Genomic DNA, 24,413 nt, shown 5'->3' with positions numbered 1-24,413 from the left:
CACTGAGGGACGTGGCTTGGTGGTGGGACTTGGTGGGCCAGGTTGATAGATGAACTTGGTGAGCCTGAAAGCCTTTTCCAACCCTGATAATTCCATGATTCTGTGACCATTTACAATTTATTTGTGCACGTAGGCTCATGTGATGTTTTCAGTGTGAACAAGGATTTCCTGCGAATGTCTCAGCCTTGAGAATGATCTCCCTGCATTTGCTCTTCTGCTCAGTGCCTTCTGACTTAGGGATCTCCTTGTTTTTGGTTTCTTATCTGTCCTATTCCAGGTACTTTGGTAAACTGCTTACGTTTCTTAGGCTCATCAATACTGTTTAAATCAGGTGACAGGCATCTCATCTGAGGCAGGGTATTTACTACACGCCTAAAATCTTATTTATGGCATTTTTCTTACAGAGGGTCTTGTGGCAAACCGGCAGCTACCCACCTCTCATGGAGCAGGTTTGGCAGCTGCCACCTGAGCCTCCAGTCCATTTGATGCCCAGGGGATGGGAATTGGGGGTCACTGCTGTTTTGGGGAGGTGAAGACAGCCTGGTGAGTTTGGGCAACAGGGAGGCTGTCAAGAACGGCTCCGAGGTGCATCCCTTGCCTTGGAGGGGCCAGATCCACAGAGGCTCCAAGTGCTGGCACCACTGCCTGGGCTCCTGCTCCAAGCTCAGCACTGCACCAGGCCATGGGGGTCTACATTTAAAGCACTTGAAAACTTGCAGGGCAAGGATGTGCCAAGACTCAATGGTCCCCAGGAGAGCGAAGTCGCACTTAGCTCCCTCATCCTCAGTTTTTCCTCCCCATCGTCAGGAGCCTGGGTGTTTTAGAGGGGGGTCCCGCTTGGTGTGGTTGAAAAAGAAAGACCGGGAGTGAGCATGAACACTTTAAAAAGTCATGTCATATGTAGCTCTCCCGGGTTTGGAGGAAGCAATTAAGCCAATTAATTTATTGGTAAATTATCTTATGATGAAGTACAAAATAACTGCAATGAAACGCTGACATTCACATTAATACCAAATTAGTTACTGTATTATGACTGTTCTTACAATGAATGCCCAGTAATTTAATAGTAATGGGACATTTAAATAATTTAGCTGATAATTCTCTAGATCACTTACATATATAAATGAGCGTGACAGCTTCTTTTCTCAACTTTGCTGGTGCTGCTGGATTGCCTCCCACTGCCACGCCAGGAGGCAAAGCAGCCTGGTGCCCTCTGCCACAGCTGCTTGCTGAAGACTGAGGAGCGGACAGGGGTAATAATGGGGATTTTCCTCCCTCATCCCGTTTCGGGATTATTGTGCCAGGACGCTGCAGCTGGCAAGCATTAGTTGCCCTGCGGCTGGGCTCAGTGTAGCCACAGTCCTTTTTGTCTGCAGCAGCCCGAGCCCAGTGCAGCACCTCTGGCAGCACGACGTGTGAGAGCACTATTAGCCTCACAGCGGGACGGGCGTCGGAGATCCAGCCAGGGCCACTTAATTGAATAGTTCAGCCATTGACACTGAAATTACTGCCTGTTGGCTCTGCTTGATGCAACAGCTTCATTTTCAAGGAGCTGCACTTTCTGTAATAATAATTATAAATAGCATTAAAATTGCTCCTCACCCCCCCAAGAGGACAAAAGGAGAGCTTGAGCTTGACTAAAGGCAGCTCTACGCGGCAGAATTTGTCTGCTCTCTGCCAGTTTTTGCCCTGGGAGTCAGCTTGCTGCCTGGTTTATCCCCTCTTCACGATGCCCCCCACACACATAGCTGGCTGTAGATACACCAGCCGTGGCTTCCAGACCGCCCTGGAAAAAAAAACAGAAATTCAGCTTTGCAATTTATGCCACCAGCAGCCACCATTGCAAGCTATACCTAGAAGATAAATTGTTCCAGGGCTTCCCCCCCCTCCCCCCCCCTTAAACTGAGTACTGGGGGAAAAAACGCAGGCTTCTGCCCTGCCAAGCCCACCTGAGGTGAGATGTTCACACGTCCTTCCTGCATGGGCTCAGAGTTGTGCCCCCGGAGATGGATGTTCCCCGTCAGCATGTTACTTCACTATCGAGGCTGCACTGAACCCGCTGAAATATTATTTAATGGTCTTGCTTACATCCAACCTAAATGCAGTCTTTTCATCACATCACGTTCTGCTGTCAAACCTGTTGTGGAGAGGAGTATTCCACTGTCTGCAAGATTGAGGACAGAATTATCCAAATCAGTTTGCCTGTAGAGGAGAGCAGTGAACAGGCTTTTAGCACAAACCCTGCCACTTCTCTTGAGAGTCTGGCTCTTCTCACCGAGGACAAAGTTGCAGAGACTCTTTTTTAATTTGGACCTGCTGCCAAATCTGTGAAGCCAGCCTGCTGCAAGCAAGCGCCTGCAAAGAAAGAATAAGGAGAGGAAAGCCAAATGCTCTAGCTGCTCTGCTGCAAGTGATTAAATCCAGGGCCTGGCAGCTCCTACTCGTGGGGTCCCTGGTGTCAGGGTTACTGCTGGGATGGCTGGAGGCTGGTGGCGAGGACTCACATGCAAGGAACAGTCCCGAGGTTTGCACAGCAGGCATTTCCTCTCCTGGGATTTGGCTCCCCGAGGCAGCTCTGGGGACACAGCCTCAAGGTGGGATGGCTGAAATCCGGGGAAACCCCGCGCCAGGCAGCCAGAAGGAACCAGACAAAAAGGACCGCGGGAAGCCCGAGTCAGGACGGCTCTAGCCCATGTGTTGTGTTAGCACAACAGCCTGTTCTTCCCTTCCCTCAGGGAGAAAATTCACTTTATTAACCAGAGCCATCCAGTTCCCTCTGCTGTGCTCAATGATATGATTACTTGAATTGTTTTCTCTACAGTTAGCTGCCTATAGGAATATTTACGGGCTTTTGTTCTGACTCCACCTTCTCCAGGAGCATCTTTTTTCCAGCTGATTTCTCATTACGAGCAGGAAGGGCCCAATTCCACCCCCGTCACAGCATGCTGTGTTACAGCAGCTTCTCAAGCAGGTTTCTGGGTGGGCATTCGCCTTTCCGCAGATTTTCTGTCCTAAAACATGTTGTGTACGAACCACCTGGGTCAGAGCACATTTTCTACAAGCCCCTGGCCAGTCTGTTTTTGATGAAACAACTCTGTTCCAGCAGGGAACTGGGGCAGCAAGGGGTTGGGATGTACACTACAAAGATACAGAGAGGATTAAAATGTGATCATTCCCTTTTACCCAGAAGACACATTAAAAAGATGTTAACACACAGTGAGCAGTTGCTGTGACCCAGAATTGTGCCCAAAGTGAACTGTAATGGGCAAGGCGTACGTGGCGCAGCTGTTTACAAATACCTGTCCAAATACTATCACGGACTACTTGGTGCTCTGTGTGTCTGAGCAGGCTTAGCTCCCTGAGCTTGCTCCTTGTGATAGCTGGACTTTAGGCCTAATCCACTCTAATGAGTAGGAAACGCTACGTCAAAGCACAGGACCAGGGAATCTGTCCCTCCAAGTGGCTTAGGTCCTTCTGCGAAGACAGCATTCGTGTCACAGAGCTCCATGTGCCCAGTCACACAGAAACATCTGCTGTGATCCCCCCTGTGATCAGCACGTTGCAAGGTCTGAAAGTGTTGGGGCAGACTCTCACCAGTGTGGGTTCCTTGCACACACAGAGCTTGCAGGACTGGATTTAGAAGAAAAAGCTAAAGCAGTCTGGGCTGGACTGGGTTTAACACAGCAGGAAAAAACCTTTTAGAAAGCTGAGGCTCCGTGACCATATTCCCCAATGCCATAACCGCTGCTGTTCTGTTGCATATCAGTTTTTTTTTTTAAGCAACAGATACATTGCAGTTTGGGCAAACAAGATAATTGGACAGGGTTTTGTATTGCAAAATAGATTCTCAGGACATCCACTAAAACGAACCTCACTGTTTGCTTTTGCTCTTGTTCTGCTTTTTAAAGTTGTTTTCTGTGATGCATCAAAAGGTGAAAAAGTGGTGGTTCTCATGTGGCTATGTAAATATTCAGCTTCTGGTAGATTGCATTAAGTGTCTTATAATCCATCCCAATTAAAAAGCAGTCTTTATAGCCGTAATAGTTTTATTGAGAACTGTAACACATTAGACTTACAGATATATAAAGCAGTTAGTTTTATAAAGCATATAGGATATTAAAGTAATGAAAGACATTAATGTGACATCAATTTTTAAGGAGAGTTACTTGCTGAAATAAATGAGGATAGCCTAAAAGTTGATGGCATGTTTCAGTCCTGAGTAATGAACCCCTGTGCCCCCTAAAACCTCTTAGAATAAATAATGCTTGAGCAAGTCAGTGGCCATTAACTCTTTATCCTCTGAGAGCTACATGTCACATTGATGTCTCATCCTATTTTGTAACTTTTAAAAATACATTTAGAAATGACTTCTCTTTCCTGGGATAGCTGTAACTTGTGATGCATTATTCTGAAGTGTCTGCTTTCCTATCGTCTCCCCGCTTTTCGCTGAAGTAGAGCTGTGACTGGTGTGCAAAAGTCTTGAGGAAGTTAGTTTTTCTCTTTTCCTTCATTTTCTTATTTTGTTTTTCCCTTTCCTGCTTTCTCACTCTTTGCCAGTGCTCTGCTTCGTGCTCTACCCAGAGGTGTCTTGGCATACCAAGCCTGGAGAATCAGAAACCACGCGTATGTTTTAATAATATTAAAAAAAAAATCATGAAAGAATGTTTAAGAGACTTTTTACTAGTAAAATGGAACATTCCTTACAAAAATCTTAAAATCCTGGCTGGTTTGTGGAGAAGCAGAAATGAAATCCTTAGATCTCTTGAGAACATTGTTATAACAAGAAGTATAGCAATTGCTCGCTTGAAGTGTGTCTCATTAACAGGAATACTTAGCTCGGCCATTTGTGTTGCTATAGTTATGGAAATGTTAGAAGTTCTATGATCAACCCTATTTCCGAGGTATATAGCTCTTGTCAAAACCCCCTCTGGTCTGGAACTTGGCAGCAGACAAAGCATATGCTTCTCATGGTTCTGCAAATCAATCCAGACAGTTTTTATTTCAATGAGAGAGCTTAAGAAACAAAACAAACCCCAAACATTAAAAACCTGTTTATTGCTTTCAGATGCCTGTTCACAGTCGTGTGACTTGTAAATGATTTTGGTACAGTCGCTCTGCAAACTTGCCAAGCTCCTGGGCTGTAATGTCAACAAGGCAGTTCTCGGCCACGTTAAAATCATGTAAAATGAAGGAGAGGGTAGTGCTTTAAAATTAGTAATGTGCAGGGACTCGTCATTCCCCACATGTACATACAGGAACCTTTATCAGCAACGTCCTGCCTACACCGGAGACTAAAATGCCAGTAGGTGTTGACATGATTGATAAAATGCATTCCCTCTTGGCTGTACTCATCCATACGCTGCCCCAGGAATGAATGTCTTTCCTCTGATCACAGACCACTATTTAATGCCACCACTGCGTCTCCTCTGCCCTTCCTTTGGGCTGCTGTCTCCTGCAACCCTCCCACCCTATAACATCCTATCAAGTCTGCCTTTTCCATATGATCCATCCAAAATGCTGCCTCCAGCTTGAACCTGGTAAGGCTCCCCGTAGGAATCTGCCTTGTCCAGTTTCCTGCTATGTGTTTATATGTTACAGAGGGGCAGCAGCGAGAGAGGTTTTGGGGAGAAGAGGTTTTGGAAGTGCAGAGGGAAGATAAGCCCTTGTTGTTCCTCTCCCAGTCCTGGATGGTCCCCGTCGGTGTCCAAGGGTTCCCTGGGTCCCAGAAAGGGGCCGATGACAGTCACCCTATTGGTGCCTCTTGTGATGCAGATTAAATACTGTCAGCAGGTAAATGAAGCCTGACAGCTGTCAAACGTTCAGCTGTAGTGCTGATCTCTGCTCTAATTGCCTGAATCTGCTGGGCATCCCCCTTCCAAGAGCCCCGACTCCACGGATTAAAGCATCACACAACCTCTCACACATCCACGTCTCGGTGCTGTGACGGGAGGTGTCTGGGAGGAAATCCTGCGCTCTCCGTGTGATGGTCAGCTGGATTTCACTGTCCTAAACATGGCCAACCCATTCCTCCATCAGAAGAGACACAGCTGGGATGGGTTGGGGCAGGGAGAAGTCTGGAGATGGCTGTTTCTGGTCCTTCATGCATGAGTGGGATACAAAAGACAAGTTGCGCTCTCTCAGGAGCTGCCCATTTTGACCACCGTGGCCTTCGCTGAGGACCTCAGCGCAGCGCAAGGAGAGGAGCCCTGCCTGCAAGCAGAGTTAAAAATCCTCGCTGCTTGGAGGGATGACATCCACAGCTCTTTCATATGGGCTTTCCTACATTTCACATGGATTTTGTACCTGTCGCTGCCAGGCAGAGCTAGCGTGCTGGCTGCACCACCCTTTGGTCCCGTAGGGCTACTGCTATGTCTGTGTAAGGATTTCTATCAATCACCCTGGCGCAATAACTTATAATTTCACAACCACGGATGTATAATTGGGGCAGAAATTTGAGTAAATTGGATGAAGAAATCACATTATCACAAATTTTTGCATTATTTATATTCATTTTGGAACACTGGCAGAATATAAATGTCAAACAGGGAGATTCATGTTTCCAGTGAATAGAAATCAAAGATTCATCACAGTGCTAATCTTCACTTTGAATGCCGCTTTAAGTTTTAGCCACCCCACTTCAAAAGGGACAAAGCAAAGCAACAGAAGAGGTCCAGCAATGGCAATGATTAGAGGCTCAGGAAGAGGGGCTTCTGTACGAGATGAGATGAAGATCCTGGAGTTAATTAATGCACAGGCCATTTTGACAATCCTCTTCCCCCGTGCCACGTTACAGGTGCTGAGGCTAGGTTCCATGACATTTAAGGGAAACAAATTTAAAACAGATAAAAGGAAATACTTTCTTAAGGGCTCTAATTAATGCAAGGAAATGATTGCCATGGGATACTGAGAACAGCATCATTTTAGCAGTGTTCAAATGAAGTGCCGTCTGCATACCCGTGCTGTACAAAACAGGAACATTTATAGTAAGGGGAATAGTATTTGCAAGTTAAACTTGCTCTAAGTACTAGCTCTCATGTTTCAGGCTACAAATGGATTACTACTTGGAGCTGGGAACGATATGAGCTTTTTCTTCGCTGTAACACTGAACCATTAGCCTTTCCCCAAGGAAAGATATTGGTTTAGATAGGAAGCATGAGGAAAAAAAGAGTAATTTGCCAAATATCACAAATGCTGCCTATGCTGAACGAGCCAAATGGCTCAAAATGGAAATTGGAAAGCGTTCAACAGGGCTGGGAGAAATATGCACTATCATTAGGTTAGCAGTGGAAGAAGACTTGGACAAAGTTGACTGGAACTACATCCTGTTTATTGTGCAGGGCGCTGTGGGGATTCAAAACCAGAGGGCATTCAACGAGCAGCATGAAAAGGAAACCTGTCAGCCAGGGGAACTTGAGGGTTTGTAAGCATGTCTGTGTAAAAGTTGGCAGGGATGGGGAGACCAGAAAGCCCTTTTGGGTCTCTTGGCATCAGTACTCAAGTCCTGTCCCGTTTGGGGCCCCTGGTGCGGGCTGCAGCTCTCCTGGGTGCATAGTAGGGCCGTCCTGCTCAGTGGACAAGGGTTTTACTAGCAGTTAGTAGGCTTTCAGAGCCTCAGCCAAGTATTGTGCCATTCTCCTGCAGTGTTAGTGTGCCAAGCTCTAGTGTTGTACTCAGCAAGCTAGTTCAAGCCCAGTTCAGCTGTCCCTAAGCTACATTGAAGTTATTACGGCAAATAAATTGTAGACCTGTAGTTGAGACTGATAAACTGTTCCCATTATTAGGAAAATCAAATGCAATATAGTGAAAGCAGAATTAAGCACCACATAAAAATAATCCTAGTCTAGGGAAGAATAATTATTACTGAGCTACATGTGGAAAAGGTATCTCTCTGCAGGATGATCCCTGTATATTTGAGGTGTATGTAGTGCACCAAGTTTATGGCCTTAGGGGATGGAATTTGAGGCAGAAAGTAACTTTTTTTTTAATCCCCTACACAAAAACTTGCATGAGAAAATTCTTGTCTGAGAAAATTTTAAAAAACAGGACTTGCTCCCTATGTGGAACACCCTGAAGATCCCAGATGTCCAAGATTTCTGCCTTCTCAAGAGAATACAGCCAGACCTGCCAAGCGTAGCAGCTCCAAAAGGGATGAATGCACTGTGCCACTGGCACATGCATCGTTTACCCGTGCATGTGAGGGCCGCTCTGCTCATGACGAGCTGGGTGCAGGCAGCAGGTTCAGCAACGCAGCGTGCTGGGCGCACTGCCTGTGCAGAGCTGCTGCCTGTAATAATCACCACTTGCCTGGCACATCCAGCTGCCCAACAGCCGGGGCTGCCAGACATCCAAAAATGGAGGAGATGGGTGCTCAGCGCCGTCGAGCAATACATCATCACTCAAACAGCGATGTGCCAACCCATCAGCAGAATTAGCAGGTCCCTGGATCAAATGTGCCGACAAGGACACAACAGGGGACGATGAAAGACAGCCGCTTAACATAGCTCTTAATGTCACCTTAAACGTTTCCTCCTCCTCTTTGTACACTGGGTCCTGTCTGGCCAGGGGAGTCATGAACTCGGCAGTCCGCAGCGGCTTCCTGGTCATCTGCAGGAGGCGCAGCTCGCTCAGGACAGCTCGCACCACCTGGACGATGTGTCCCTGGGTGAAACCGTCAGACACCATCGCTAGGCAGCTTATGTTCAGCAAGTTGGTGATCACTCCTCCATTCTGCTGGATGATGTGCTTCCATAACACTGCTCATCGGGACCCAGAAAAGAGAGAATGCCAAAGACATGCACGAAGGAAAGCAGGAGAAATGTTTTTGCGTTTGGAAATGGAACTAGGGAAATAAGGGTATTGGTCAGCGAAGCCAAGATTCAATTTTTTCTCATTTGCTGCTTCTTTCATCCACAGATTTGCAGCATAGAGGCCTTTAGGCACATCTGTTCTTAAACCATTAGTGATCCATTGCTGGCTACCAGTCAGTACTTTCAGAAAGTCATTAAGGGCACATAACGTGAGGTGGATATGTGTGTAAAAATGGAAAGCACTACTTAAATATGCCTGCGTGTATATGGAAGGAGAGCTCGTCCAGAATTTTCCCATTTGTGTGTGTAGAGAGAATTGCCTTTATTAACAGCCTGCTTTTATTTCTGTGACCCTGATCAAAGGTGACTCCTGCTGAACTGAGGGCTACTATGGGGACTCAATGTCTGGTTTAGAAGCCAAAGGCCTCCAGCTATGCAGGCACATGTTGCAAATGCCAGGTGTAAATTTCTCTGTGATTGGCATTTTGCTTAATTAAATGGTGAACCTGTTTGTATCTTTTAGCTGCGAACCACCGAGACATGGAGCTTTTACATGTTTGTGGAGTGCCTGAGATTTTCCTTACAAAAATAAAGTTATAGGAGTAAGAATTTTTGTTGTTGTTTTGCCTTTTGTAAAGTAATGGACTGTCTCAGAGAAGCTTATTAAAACTTTCATACCATCTCACCATACTTTTCCTTTAAAGCTTTATATTGGAAGCACTTGGAGGAAACAAGAATCATGCATAAAGAGCTTTAAAAGGTTCTTGAATGATTACAAGCTTCTGGTTTGAGTATCCTTTGTTTCAGCGCTCACTTGTAGTATGAAAATGCTGGGTGGACTGTTAATGTTACTGGCTGCTGGGTCAGTCATGTAATGGAGAAAACTTGCCTTACTTTTCCTTGGATTGTAACATAGATACTTAGGGACTTGTGCCCGTAACTATTGACAACTTTGTACTACATTTTTCACTTGGGCAAACTGTGATCTTCCACTGGATTTGTAGCCACACTCAATAGCTATTGGCTGAATCACTGACTCATAATGGAGGAATTGATGCACACAACAGCGAGCACTACTTCTGCATAGCTGTGTATTTGGTGCTGCAGCTCATCTTGCAGGAAGGGTCATGCATAAATATGAGATAATGACCCACCAGGTGATTAATAGCAGGAAACCAGTAGAGGACCGTGACTCTCCTAGTTTACTGATTTCCATCATATGCTTGCAGTTTCCATCATGCACAGATTGGAGTATTCTGGTTTGTAGGAAAACAGAAGGTTGCAGTGAACACGTAAAGTTTGTGCACAGTGGCTATGAATGTTTGTTATGCCATGGCTTTTCTGCCCAAACAGGTTTCTTTAGTTCTCAAATTGGGTGTCAGGCACTGGAAATTGTCACAACTGGAAGATGAGTACTGCTAGTATCTTATTTCCATTGAACTTCAGGGAAGGTGTGAGCTAAAGAACAAGCCAGGCACTTAAATGGGACAATGTCAGATAATTAAAACTACAAGTTTAATCTGCTTTATAATGTCAAGAGTTAACTTTTTGGGGGCATTCTGAAGTTTGCAAGTTGAAATCCCTTTGGCTGGCCCTTTTTGTGACTCCAAATTAGTGGTGAGAATCCCAGAATGTGACAGGTTGAATCCCCAGCAGTGAACTAGCTAAATTCAGATGCTATCACCTCCTTTCTCTAGGTCTTACTCATGTCCCTTATCTGTTAGTAATTTATCAGAGCTGTAACCTAACATGAAACACATGTTAGCTCGCTTAGAGACCGGTTCCCATCCACACTATGAAAATTATTGAATGTGGGAGAGGTTTACAATGCGCTAGGCAGTCAAAACCTGTCTTAAGCTTGCCCAAACATGCATCATCTCTATACCTTGGCTGCCTCCACAAAAGGCAGTACAAAAATGGACTTCACAATACAGTTGCATCATTTTGTAATAAGGTGAGTATGTGGAGCAATATCGTCTGGTTTACTCAGAGTGCAGTTGTGTAGTGAGGTCCCTGAACTGAATGTGGTTTCTTTTAATTCTGTATTCTTCTGGGGTGTGATCCATCAGAGATCAGTGGCATGAAAGGAGTGTTTTCCTTGATCTGATGATCAACAGGGATATTCATGCTAGCAGCTGCTGGTAGGAGAAATGCACCACTGAGAGTCCTAACTTGGAAGTGTTTGGTATCTTTGTGAATAGTCCTAAATCTTTTTTCCACATCATCTTTAGACTGAACCTGAAAAGCCCTTCTTCCTACAAGTCCCCACATCTAGAATCCATAGTACTCACATAAGTGTATTAAATCACATGATATAACCAGAAAAAAAATATGTATTTCTGGGAACAAAAGCCCATCTGCCAGCCACTTCTGAAGAATGTGAACAACTACCATTTTTCTTGCAGTAATTGATTCACATTATTAATTTGGAGCATTTCATCCTAGTCAATGCTTAGCTATTGAAGACTTCAAGGCAGTTCAAACCTGAAGACAAACTTCCATGCCTAAAAGTTTGTCTTTTTTTCTAGCCATGTAAGTTGGTCGAATAAAAGACACCGTTCTCCTTAGAAGCTTTGACTTGCAGCATTGCTGATACTCAATGAATTTATCAGACCTTGGAAGGGCCTGTCTATCACTGTAAACATTTGGTAGGCTAGAAATGCAAAATCTTGAATGTCTCTACAATGTCCTTCATGATTTGTAAGTACTAAAATGGAATTTGATAGCAACAAAACCCAATCCTCCAGACATCATTCTGTTTATGGAGAGGCCCAAAAATGTATTGTTTAGAATTTGGAAACTAGATAGGAACAACAGAAATTCCCTATGTAAAAATAAAAGCTTAAAATAAAAAACGTGCACTGAAAAAGGATCCTGTTATTCATTTAGTGAAAAAACAGCTTGGGCTGATTTCAATGCACTCTAAACAAAAACTTGAGAAGAAATGTTAGTCACCACAGGAGAGCATTTTAAACCATTCTCCCAACTTCCACTCTTAATATCTGATCTTTGGGGTAGCGTGTTCTAGTATTACTTAAATTATCTGGAACTGAGAAGTACCTGGGGTACAAACTGAATTTAAAAACAGTTCTGAGGATAACCAGACAATAAACATGGATGTTAAGCAGTAGTAATTGTCACAATGATTTGAAATACTTGCCAAATCTTGAAGCATAGTCAGGCCTAGGAATCAGAATAATTTTCTGGTAAACTTTGCAGAAAGGTTTAAGATTAGCATCGAAGGGACGTCTGGTGGTTCCTACTAGCAGCACTCTGTCCTGTGCTTTCAAAGCCTTAAGGAATTTGGGGAGAATCTTTTCCAGACGTTTTGGGTTCATCTTCAGAGTGTACATGTAAACACAAGGAGGCAAGAATTGTTATTAATACTGACAATTTAGAGTGAACGAGGTGAAGCAATGTTAGATATAAGTAACGTAGACATGTACATTGTACATAGACATGTTATACACAACAGGATTTTGGGCTCTTTTTCAGAAGCCTATTTGCATTTAGTATAAACAGACTAGATTCTCAACCTAAGTACAAAGCCTTTGTCTTCTGCAATTCAAGTTGATTTCTGCCTATGTATTAGTGGGTTTGGGTGCTTGTGTCTTTTACTAGTCCATCTGCTGGTCCTCTTATTGAAAAGCAGGAGCGAAGCAACAACTCATTTAAAGAAGGAAAGCCTGATTTTCAGTTCAAGGAGAAATATTGCTTGGACTTGTGCACCTGATGAATCTTAACAGATAGAAAAATTAGCTGGGTGTGTAACCTGGTCTGGAATCCTCACAGCTCTTGGATGGTACGATCTACCAACCCCTACCAGTGTTTTAAATGTGAAAGATATGCTCCCTGATTTCTGTTGCGATTTTAGTTTGCTGAGGTTCTAACCCAGGAACACAAGCTCTTTGAACTCAACATTCATTTCTTTGTCATAAATACTATTTGACCTTACTATAAAAATTGAACTACTGTTTACACAACAGATGACTGCTGAGCAAAACTTCTTATTGAATAGTTACATTTGATAATGCTCAAGTGAGTATTGGTTGGAGAAGCTTCATCAAATTGCTGTGATGTCGCTCTACAGTTAACAAAGCCATAAATGAATAAATGGGTTAGGGTGGTATATTGTATTCAGAAAAGTCTAATGACTTAGAGGCCCCTCCAGAAATGACTGAGACTTAACATCCAAGTCAGTCACACCCACTTGAAAACCTTTCACTGGGTCACCTTGTGATTTTTACTATATAGTAAACAGGTACCTGAGAAACCTTGCCTCAATTTCAGACCAGCCTTCCTTATGTTATTAAGGTGTCTTCTGCTGGGAAAATAGACACTATTAGAAAATGCAGAGTTTTTATTTATTTATTTTTAAATGTCTGCTTCCTTTTTCACCCCTTACTCATGAAAATAAGTCCTAATTTATTCCATGCATTTTGGACATCAAGTTTTTGGATGACATAATATCCACGGATTCGCACTAATTCATGGTTTGTTAGCACTAATTCATGGTTTGTTAGACGTGCTCATCTTAATTTTAAAAATTTAAATGGCCGTGCCAGTTCCAGACACAAGTGAAAAGTTCCACTCTCGTGTTAAGCCTACTAAGATAGGCTGGCAGTTGTGTGCCAGCAGCTCCTGTTACACTTTTGAAACTGATGTGTGTCCACAGTGCACACACTCAATGGATATGTACTGAAAGCTAATAATATCTCCTCCGCCTTGAAAGAAATATATCAGCAGCAAGAGAAGCTGTCAAACAGGCAAGCCAGGATCTCAGCCATCACGTGCACCTGAGCTGGAGAAAAGTGGGGTGAATTGTGAAGGTGACCCCTATTTGCGTAAGTATGAGTGGCTGAACTGCTTGCACATCATCCTTGGCAACTGGCTTACCATAACATATTGGATATTTGACTGCTTTGCGTCCCTTACAGAGAATAGGAGAGAGACTATTTTTGAGTGGGCATTTGAAGAATTTGAGTTGTCTTTTTACCAAGTTCTCAGTAACGGTACCAGAAATGTCATGCTGGGATTAGTAAAGTGACTTCCAGTCCCTCCAGCTTCTGAGGGCTTAATTTAGCTCGTCTTCTCCAAAATCCACCTCTCCTGAGTGCTCCTAGGGAAGGCTCCCCACACTGCCAGTTGCCTCTGCCTGTCCCTCCTCTTTCATGCTGTCTGGCTCTGAATACTGGTTATGCTGTGAGCTAAGTGGGACATGAGTGATTCCAAGCCTGGAGCCCCCCACTCGCACCAAGTGCACAGGAGACATTTCAATAAATACCTGCAGGTCTAGTGATTGGATTGCAGGGACAGAGGTGATACCCCTGATTCTGAGGAGGGCATGGGGAGAAATTTTTCCTCACTGGAGGCTTTCAAAACAGTTAAAAATCATGAGTGCGCCAGGCAATCTTTGGTCCCTAGTCTTAATCTGAATCCTCATCTGCACCTGCTGTGAAAATTTGAGCCCAAGAGAAAGGTTTGGTTTCGGTGTAAGGACCACCAGAGGGCATCAATCAGTGCACACCCATCAGCTCGTGCAGCCCTCGCAGAAGTTAACAGCCTCATCCAAGGTGATGAGGTCTTCCAAAACACCAGGTGTGTGTCCATCATGTAGCCTAGACACACAGGACTTGCCTTAGGAAAAAAAGGTTTAATTTTTCACGTGGAGCTCTAAAATCAAAATATTTTGCAAGCAGCATGAACCTAATCAGCATTTCAGGGGAATTGCTCTCTGCTGTGGTGGCTGAGTTGCTGTGCCTATTGGGCAGTGTTTTAATTTTCTTTCTAGTGGGGAAGCTACACAAGACAGGAAGGAATGGAAGCAATGGAAATGGGACTCCCGGGAGCCCAAAGAAAATAATCTGTAAACATAACTATTTAATATATGCTCTTTGTTTTCACAGTGGAAATTTATCCTTGTTCCTTTATTGTTCACTTTGGCTCCATCCAATTTCTCAAATTAATAGAGCTGAACAATTTAAGCTCATCTTAACTTTTAGTTTCTCGCCTCATATTTTGAAATTCTCCATTATTCTCTTCTGCTTTTCAGTGCACTGATGAGCAGCGACTGGACTATTTTTAAATAAAGCAAGTATGGGTGTGTAGGAGAGAAATGTGACTTCTTAAGAGCCCCCAAGAGGTCACAAGACTCTCTTAAAAGAAAAAAAATGTTAGTGAGACAAGCTATTATCAAGCAAGCTTTGGCAGGTCTGGTCATATTGGTATGTGCTAAGCTAAGAAATACACCTGTTCCTTTGTGTCGGCTGTAAGGCAACAGGAGAAATTATCTGCACTGAAATAAAAAGGGAGCAATTCACCTGTTCTTCAGCCTTCGGCACTGCTTTATAAAATGTTTTTTCTGTCTCTCCAATCCACACGACTGAAGGCTGCAGCTGCTTAGCCACCTAAGAGAAAATGGGAGAGAGAACGCAAGAAGTTGATTAAAATGGCTACAATTTCATACCTGGGTGCTTGTAATTATGCTTTTGAATCCATATTTCAGCAGTTAAAATTAGCTTGGTTTACTTTTTTCCAGGAACGTTCAGCACTCATTGATAGCACTGGCTCTGCTCAGTAGACCTGGCAAATCAAATGGTTTCTGTTTAGGAATCTAACGTGGAGAACCCAACCCAAATCAGATCACACTGACTGCTATGCTTATGCTGCATTTCCCAACCCAAATTCAGCTGCTAAAGCCTGGACTTGGAGGTCAGTGGCAAACAGACCACCAGCAGCTTTACGCTGGTTGCCCGTAGGATCCCTCCCCAGTTTTCTGAGGGCAAAACAGATGGGGAGAGAGGCAAGACATGGCTACTGAATGCTCATCTTTAGGCAAAATAGGCTGGTATGCAATCTTCTGGATTACAACATAGTGTTTAATTTGCAGTTAGCCAAAGAATGAAAATGGAGCCAGCTAAATTTGAAGGGGGGTCTGCAGAATTGGGCTTTCCAGCTCCAAAGTCAGAGCACTATACCTCTGGTTCACAGCAGGATGGCAGCAATGCTACAGGCTTTTTCACATCTTGCACTCTCCCTATTGCTATAGAAACGCCAGTGGTTTAGACATTCTACTGCCAAATTTTAATCACTTTCCAGTGGCTCTCTGAGCTCTGCTGCTTCACTCAGCAACAGAAGTGATGGCTGGAGGAGTCAACGGGTAATGAGGCAGCATTCTTCTTTCCTGCTTTTTTTTTTTCCCCCCTTTTTTCCCTAGTTGAAGCTGCTGTTTCCAGGAAGGAAGCGTACAAAATCCATAGGTTGTATTTATCATAAGCCTAGTGTTTGATTGACAGACAGTGCAGGAAGAATTAAGTCATGAACATCTTCCCTCAAAGCCCCACAGTTCATTTTTATGGACACATTTCAAAAGCACCAAGAGTGTGTGTGTGCCTGTACAGTAAAAATGGACGGAAGACAGAGGAAAAGAATAGTAGATGAAAGCTGTTAAACTTATTTGCTCTGCTGTGCTGCCAATGGGGTGAGGTGGAAACAATGCCATCTTTGGCATGTGGCACTTTATTTGCAGCTACATGTCAGCCCTAGCGTATGTCAAGTGGTACCTCCGAGTTCAGAATGGCTTCATCAAGGAAAATAAAGCTTTCTCTTTTGTTGGAAAGCTGGGACTATTTAGCATTAATAATGAGGATTAAAGAAAACAATGCATCATATCATGAAAAATAATATGAATATCCTGCAAAAATGGATATGTGCACCTAGGCAATTATGTGAACATTTATCTGTACGTACAACTTTAAAGGGTAACTTCTCAGTCCTGCAATGTATTGAGTATGCAAGCTGGAATAAAATGATGGATTAAAATAGTACAGCAATACTAACTGCCCTTTTAAGGTCAGATGATTTTTATCTATCTTCTATTTATCTATTTTCAGAAGTCTGTTTTATATTCCTAAGCCTGCATACTCTATAAGGTACAGCGGAGAGGGCAAGCTTGGGGTTTTCATTGAATTGAACTGTGCAGCAGCCTTAGACACAGGGTTTTTCTGCTGAGTATCCTGTTAGCCAAGGGCTCAGACACCTGCAGGAAATGCAAATCAGCCCCACTGATTTGCACTTGCAGGTGAATTCAGTCAGCGCCTGGCAGTTTATAAATAGGTCTGGCAGCAAGCAGAGAAGAGTGATGTTGTAGTGGTCATGTAGCAATAGTGGAGTGATGGGTGTTCTTTGGATAATTAAAATTTGGGAAGAAAAAGGTAAGTTGTAGGTTAGTTGCTAAAGTAAACTTGTGCCTTCTTAAAGAACAATATTTGCATTTCATGTACTGACTCTGAAATCTGTTCTAATGTGTGGAAACTGATTCAGAGTTCCTTACTAAATTCAGTACTGCTAATGAATGGATTATCACCTGGGCTCTTCTGATGTTTCTAATGGTACCCTTTACCTTCTAAAGCATAAGATAACAATGAATTTTTGCTCCTGTTGTCTGTGTGTGCCCGGGGAGGATGTCAGATGAGGTAAGTCGAGACTGCTCCCCTTGAAACCTGCCTTTCCCTGGCTGGGGTTTGGGCTAATGGCATGCTGTCTAGTCAAGTTTACCAGCTGTGTGTGCATGCGTTACCATCCTGGTAGACTCTGTCACCACGGGATCTGCTCTTGCTGTGATGCGTTCTCCTCTTGCTGTTCATGTTTATGACCCTGGTGATGTCTCAGATACTGACATGGGTTGCTGCTCTGTTTAAGCTAATGTAAAGAAGCGCTGTGTGTTTTGCTCTGCGAGGTGCTGCATCTGTATGAAGTCTGGGGAGCAGTGTAGCTGTTCTGCAGCATTTCCTCCATACCTGTGTGTCTGATGCTGCAGTGTGATGTGACGTGGGGAATCAGGATGGGGGAGGCTACTGAGGCTGTTAGAGCTTTTGGCAGTGTTTGAGATCTGCTTAGGTACTTCAAAGGGAGCCATGTCATCTCTTCAGTGGGGCTGCTGCAGCTTGGAGATGCAGATCTTCCCCATTTGGCTCAGAGGTGGCTTCAGTGGTTAGCAGCTCTCTAAAATGGAGCCTGAAGGTTTTAATCAGCCTAGAGTTTCATTTTAACTCTTAAGAACGTTCAGTATTTTCACACCTTTCATTGTCTTCTTTTTGTCCCTTTTTTTCCCCTACCAATTACATGGAAATACAATGAATAAGCTCAGTTCTGGCTGGCTCTTAAACAGGTATTTTCCTGGGCTTTCTGTTTTAAGGCAATGACTTAAATCTATAAAGTGGCCTGAATCTATTTTTCTGGCATTGGTAGGTGCTAATGTAACTGAATTCAGCACGCTGCTTTTCAGTCATCTTCCTATTGCCAGATCAGGCACCCAGAATCTATCAGCATCTAATTTACATTGTTGGCAGATATGTAGCAGACTGCACATCCCTGTGAAAGTGCTTCATTTGAATTATCCATGGACAGTTTGAATCCATGGATAATTAAATGCACTGTACATAATTAATTTGTAATTGAAATGTTATTAGCTTTGCTGCATTCTCCAGTTTGTTGGAGCTGCCAGTAGATGGCTCCTTAACCCTTCTAATACTGCACTGAGTCAGCAGCTGTCTGTTCTGGAAGCTGCTGTCTGATGGTCAGCACTGAGCAATGGAGGCTTCATTTGCTCTTCCAGAAGACTGAGAGAGTATTTTCCTGCTGTCTATCAATATTCAAAGATCAATCAGCATTTTTGTTAGCTTGGGTTAAGGTTTTCACACCTGAGGGCCAGAGTTTAACAGTGAAATCAGTACACGTCAAAATACAGAAACCCGATTCTAGCAGGGGCTGCGTGCTCATGGCTCTTCCAGACTTGAAGGTTTTGATTAAACTTGAAGGAATTTTGTTAAAAGATGCAAGTCTAAGTTTTCCTGAAGATGAATTTGTTGCTGAAAACTGCTCAATCTGGAGTATATATTCATGAAAATGCTCCAAAACAGCTAATGCAGAGAGATGTTGAAACCTCTGATCAGACTTCAACTGCAGGAGCAAGTATTTCAGTGCTACAGTGATGATGCCAATGTACTCCAGTTTGGCAGAGAGAAAATAACTATGAATACTTTCTAACAGGATGCGATTAATTTTTCAACATTGGAGTAGCAGTGTAAAGCTTTTGCGTCACAGAAATAAGTCAAATTGAGCACTGGTGATGCTCATTGCTTCCAGGAGCTAGGCTTTTAGCAGGCTGTGCTGTACCAAGACAAAAGAATTGCTCCGGACAGCTGGAAGAAAGGCTGAGGGTGCTGTTCCAAATTTCAGTTGTAATGAAAGGGTCTTTTTTGGCACTAAATACAGATTTCTGACAATGTACTAGATTTCAAAATCGTTGCTTCTAAACGCAAGGATTATATCATTTGGACTTGAATAAGCTCAATCATTTTTTTGGTTAGTATAATGCTTTTTTATTCAGTATTATCTGCTAAACAGCATAACCAAATAGCCTGATAATGCAGGCTCCTAATGATGGTGTTGAAATACTTCTGCAGCACTGTAGCACTCCTCCTTCAGCACAGGCGGCTGCACAGCGTATGCTGAGCTGTTGATACACATACGACTTCTGTGCTGGTATTTCCTCCTGACCACTGCTTTCCCAACCTTTTAGCCTGGTCAGTGTTGCACTCATAACCCTTTCCCATGTGTGGCTTTTCTGCACAATGTGCTTTCTGTTGCTGTGGCCCTGCTGAAAGACCTTAGAGGGGCTGTCTCACTCTGGCAGTGATTAACCTGATAGTTGCCTTATGGCTGCTAATGGAAGACCAGTGCTTGTGGCTTTTATTGCCTTGGAGTTAAGCCCTGTGAACTATCTGTGTTTTAACACCTCTGTGTCACTGAATCAGCCTTCTATGTTTCCTCCATGATACTTCCTGGATTTCCTTTAGTTTGTTTCCCTTCACTATCTTCCTTCATACCCTTTCTGTAAGCTGTAGCACTGCTACAGCAGTGTTTCTCCCTTGATGGGAACAGGGGAGAGCCAAGCCCTTGGTTGGTACAAGCTGGCAGAAAGCTCCATTTGAGTTCAAGCTGGCTCAGTAAATGGAAAATGTGGCTTAACTGAGAGATTCCAGGGTGTTTTGGTTTGCACTCGAAGGATGAGATTCGTTTTGAGTACTGCAGGGAATTATTTGGATGTTAGAGATGGATCCTTTCTTCTCAGAAGCAGAGCTGACCTGGTGGGCTTTGTCTTTATGGAGGACACAAGAGCTTGGGCCTGGTGTTCCAGCTTTTTTCAATAGCTTTCCTATTCAATATTAATCTTCCCTACATTTCCTTTGAATAGGCAGATTGAAATGTTGGTGTTTTCCTGTTCTGGTATGAGAAGTCATTTCCTCCATATGACATTTAAAATGCCTGCTTTGAGTAACACACAAGCCTCTTTTTTGGATCAGGGCTGGTATGTCTCTTGCAAGTTTCCTCCCAGAAATAAGGGGGGTGGGGGATGAATTTGGCTCTTGCATCTGAAACAAATTAAAGCTTCATTTTTTCCAGTGCTATTCACTTGTTTAGGGTGTCTCCCATGAAACAACTGCCAGCACTCAACACTCTGTTGTGGACAGAAAGTTTCCTGATGGTCGTTTTATGCTCTCCAGAGTTTCCTTTCATTATAGAAACTCTGTTGTTTGCTGATATGATAAGTAAATGAAAATGCAAGGTTACTTCACCTTTATCACAGAGCACCATTAATTCATATTTAGTAAATCCTGGTGTTTAACAGTGGTTACATGGATTGTATGATAACAAACGTAACTGCCATGTTTCCTGTCATTCACTTACAGCTGTAAGCTTGACTAACTCACATAAGGCACTTCTGGAGAGCTGGAGCAGAAAGCTTGCTTGACAACAGTCACAGTTGCTGTTTGCAAAAAAAGACCAGAAGTGTCTGATTATAGAGATCAGGTGAATCCTTCAGTAATCATCTGCATGCAAAGCACTTCTACGAGATGTACTGCAGTAGGTCTGACAGTAGCATTTTATATTTACAGCTCTCAGACTGCATGTCAGCTGCAGGATACCATTTGCTTTCACGGCTTGTATGCTGTACATACCACTCTACTGTAGTCCTACAATAAAGCAAGTATGTATACCTGATATTTTCACCATGGGTGAAAATAGCTTTTTGCAGGAAAGTGTTCATGTTTCTAATGTCAAGGAAATTGTTTGCAATGTGTCTGTCTTGCATTTGCTGTAGCTTGGGTAACAGTGGACACCTGCAAATCAGGATAAAGGTTTGCTTATCCTTTTCCCTCTTGTTTGATATTCGCAGTTAATCAACACTGATTAAGAAAATGGTGTCTAAGAGTATGGTATAATCCAGTTTCTATATTGCTTTAGAGCACAGGACTTGATTGTGCTAGCAGCTGTACAAGGCGGATTCTGAGCACTACTGGAAACATAATAGATGGCTACAGACCAGTAGGAGAATAAGGATTATTATGACAGTACTGCTCAGTGTGATGGCAGACTTACTCTGTCAGTGCTCTAACTGTTGCCAGATGACTTTCAGCCATCGCTGCATATACAAAACTTGAAGGATGGTGGATGTTTGTGGGGATATGGCTCCAGGTTATGAAGGGCACAACAGAAATAGCTCTGAGACATGGCAACTGGTATCATAGACCAAATCAAAGATGGGAGCTGACCTGGTAGTTGACCAAGATGACAGGTAGGATGGAGATCTCTCAAAGAGTTTCAGCTCATTGGTCAAGAAATAACTTGACCAATCTGTTGCATGAAATTATTCTGTCCCGGGTGCAGGACTATCAAACTGGATGGGATTACTGGATACTGGAAAGAAGCAGCAACTGATGGTAAGACAAGAGGAGTAGGTGGCCTTGGTAGGGACTTGAGTTTCCCAGAGACAAGGAAAATGACATTTAGCATCCTCAAAACCAAGGAAAGAGGGACTGTAACTTTAGTGGTGGCAGCCTCAGAGTGCTAGCTGTGTAGATGGAGGATTGTTTCCAGCCTGGCTCTGAGAATAATCAACAGATGGGACAAATTAGTGACATAGTCATGTGGACAGAAGATGGCAGGGAGAGGTCAACCAACCAAAAGAGTCAAGAATGGAAACAAAATGTAGTTGATGTGAACAATGCTAAGACAGGTGCTATGCCAATATGAGCTTGCAGAGAAATGAGCACGCAGATGAGCATTCCTTGGGAAGAGACTGTGCTCTGCTATTTGCTCTGTTATTAAAGGAGTGGAGTGTGGAGCAGTACTGCTGTTGCAGCTGGAATGAGTCACCTTTTGATAAGCAAGTGCCTGGACAGCCTTTATTCCATGTGATTGACTGTGAGCAACTTCCATCCTGGTACCCTATGGAGGTGCCCTGAAGTGTCATTGCTACTTTTGCAGGAGCTATAGTAGAGATGTAAGCTTGGATTGCTTCTCCCTAAGCTTCTTCCTAATTTTGGATAATGTTACCATTTGATCTTGTGTAATCTGGAAAAAAATAAGGGTTTTTAAGCATCTATCTCTATGTATGATTATTCAAACATGTATATGTTTATATTGTGTATATATACCTCTTATGTATGTTCCAGCTAGTGTATATTATGTATAGATGTATATAAAAAAAAAACACACCTTAATATCTTCAGCTGGAACCTCTTAGGAGTGAAAATAACTGCCCTCCTTTCTCCTGTGTTTAAGTGCCTTGTGTTCCAGCAGGGACTGGATGATGGAAAGGATGGTGTGTGTGCTGTGCCTGCAGCCAGACATGTGCTTTGCTGTTGATGAAGGCACAGAAACTGAGCAGAGAAGGATGAAATGTGCAGAATGGAGTGAGGGGAGGGAGTATTAGTTTAGTCTGATGGCACTAGCTTGTGACAGGGAGTGCTAGATCCAGTATTATCAAAGGGCCATGATCACAGCATCACAGCTTTTCCTTAGGTACTACTCTGACCAGAAGGAAATTGGGGTCCTTGGGGATTGCTTTACTTTTAACTGAGAAACCTGTCTTTTCTGGAGATGGAGACACCTGTCAGAGAACCTGTTATAACACTAGACTTAATAAAATACAGCTGATAAATCCCAGGGAAAGCCAATTTGAATACAGTCTTTTAGTAGGCCTCTGGCACTGGAAAAATATTGCATTTGGCTTTTTCTAGTGTATGTGCTGTGTTTTTTCTTTTTAAGAGTATTTCTTCTGGAAATGTTTACCAGCTTCCTTCCTTAGCAGAAATGCTGAGGACTTAGAATGTGGAAGAAATCCTGCCAGGATAGTCTCCCTTTCTGATGAGGATTTGGGATATGTTTTTCACAGCTCATATGCCTTCTTTCATTTCCAGACTTCTCATACATTTCTGCTAATGTAATCCTGAACTAAGATTCCCTCTTCTGAGAAGCTTGCTGATAGGTAAACAGAGCAGTACAGTACAGGGGAGAGCTGTTTTGCAGCGATAGTCCCAGAGGAAACTTTTGACCACCCCTAGTCTAGTATTTGATTAAATGCTGCATGGCAAGCATTCCTGACCGATGTGCATATAAACAGAACAGAATTTTCTTTATCTATGATGCTTTTCATATTTGAGGCAACACACAGCTTGCATAAATGTTAATGTGAAAAATATGGCTACTATAAGCAATTTCTCAAGGGGAATTACATCCTCTACAGTGGCACACATACTGGCTGTCAGTGAGTGGTTTTGAAGACTTGAAAACAAGAAGGCAATTTAAAATATGGGTTGGCACCCCTTTGGATCCTATGTGAGTGGTGTACCTGCTGAAACCAGAACTCAGTATGAAGGAACTACCATACAATTTCCTATTTGTACTATAAAAGAAGTGATGAACTGAAACAACTTTGCAGGGAAGTACACAAAATGGTACCTTGAGAACCATGTGAAGCATCATTTGCAGGCCATTCTTGCCTGGATATTTTCCAGCAATGTTGGAAGCAGATAAATTGAAGAGGTTGGCTCCTGTTTCTGTGCAGATGGCATCGACCAGCATTTTCTTTCCAACACCAGCAGGTCCAGCCAGTAATAAGGCTTTCACCAAAGGAGCCTTCTCATGAACTGTTTGGGAACCTGTAAAAAGTCATATGGCACTATTATTGCTTTCATTTAAGTCTGCCATAAAGGTAATGGAATGATTCTACTTTTTTGTTCACAGTAAATATTTTATAATGCGAATTCATTGTTTCATTAATGTAGCACAAGTGCTCTGGTGTTAAATTCTATATAACTAGAGCTGTGGCCCCTTCAGCTAACATCCCCGTTTGCAGCAAAACCCAGCCATCCTTACTTGTACCTTTGGATAGGCAAATATTAGCTCTAAATCTACATGGGTTAAAAGAACACTACTTCGCTGGCAGATTTCTGAGATAAGAGCACTGAAATGACACTGTATGTGGATGTGTACAGACAAGCCTGGTGCTCTGCACAAGGCCACTTGCTTTCAGTTACACCACAGTTGTTACCTAACTCCATCAGCTGTCAGACATATAATTAGATATACCTGTGGCTTTACGTTTGGCATTTGTTGTCAGAGCAAGTCTTCACTTTCTGCAATTGGCCTTGGGCGTAGATTCCTGCTGCACATAGGACTAGCAGAATTCCTTCCTGCTGTCTGAAACGACACTTTCCAGCTCCTCCAGTTTTAGAGAAAACAAACTAATGGGACTAT

General features: G+C 43.2%; 1 protein-coding gene and 1 long non-coding RNA gene across 6 annotated transcripts in view; one reads left to right on the top strand and one right to left on the bottom strand.

Moving 5' to 3' along the window:
• Positions 1-476: 476 nt before the first annotated feature.
• DRC11 (dynein regulatory complex subunit 11) overlaps positions 477-24,413 on the bottom strand; it is a 109,094-nt gene continuing 85,157 nt past the window's right edge. For 2 of the 5 annotated variants that reach the window (XM_080599457.1, XM_080599456.1), the window contains 5 exons: positions 23,616-23,815; positions 15,128-15,214; positions 11,968-12,145; positions 8,515-8,753; positions 4,609-4,973 (listed from right to left, as the gene is read on the bottom strand). In XM_080599457.1, coding sequence (XP_080455583.1) covers positions 4,701-4,973; positions 8,515-8,753; positions 11,968-12,145; positions 15,128-15,214; positions 23,616-23,815 — 977 coding nt within the window. In that variant the 3' untranslated portion in view covers positions 4,609-4,700. The other 3 variants (XR_013953527.1, XR_013953526.1, XM_080599458.1) reach the window with 3 other exon arrangements.
• Positions 15,847-24,413, top strand: part of LOC308198007 — a 41,558-nt gene continuing 32,991 nt past the window's right edge. The window contains exons 1-4 of the long non-coding RNA XR_013953528.1: positions 15,847-17,020; positions 17,218-17,281; positions 20,561-20,681; positions 20,768-20,859. This is a non-coding gene — a long non-coding RNA (uncharacterized lncRNA). The remainder of the gene's footprint in view (positions 17,021-17,217; positions 17,282-20,560; positions 20,682-20,767; positions 20,860-24,413) is intronic.

The sequence above is a fragment of the Anser brachyrhynchus genome (genome assembly GCF_964034855.1).
Source record: "Anser brachyrhynchus genome assembly, chromosome: 7".
In the NCBI taxonomy this organism is placed as follows: Eukaryota; Metazoa; Chordata; class Aves; order Anseriformes; family Anatidae; genus Anser; species Anser brachyrhynchus.
Note: the sequence above shows the minus strand (reverse complement) of the source record. Positions and strands in the feature narration are given on the sequence as shown.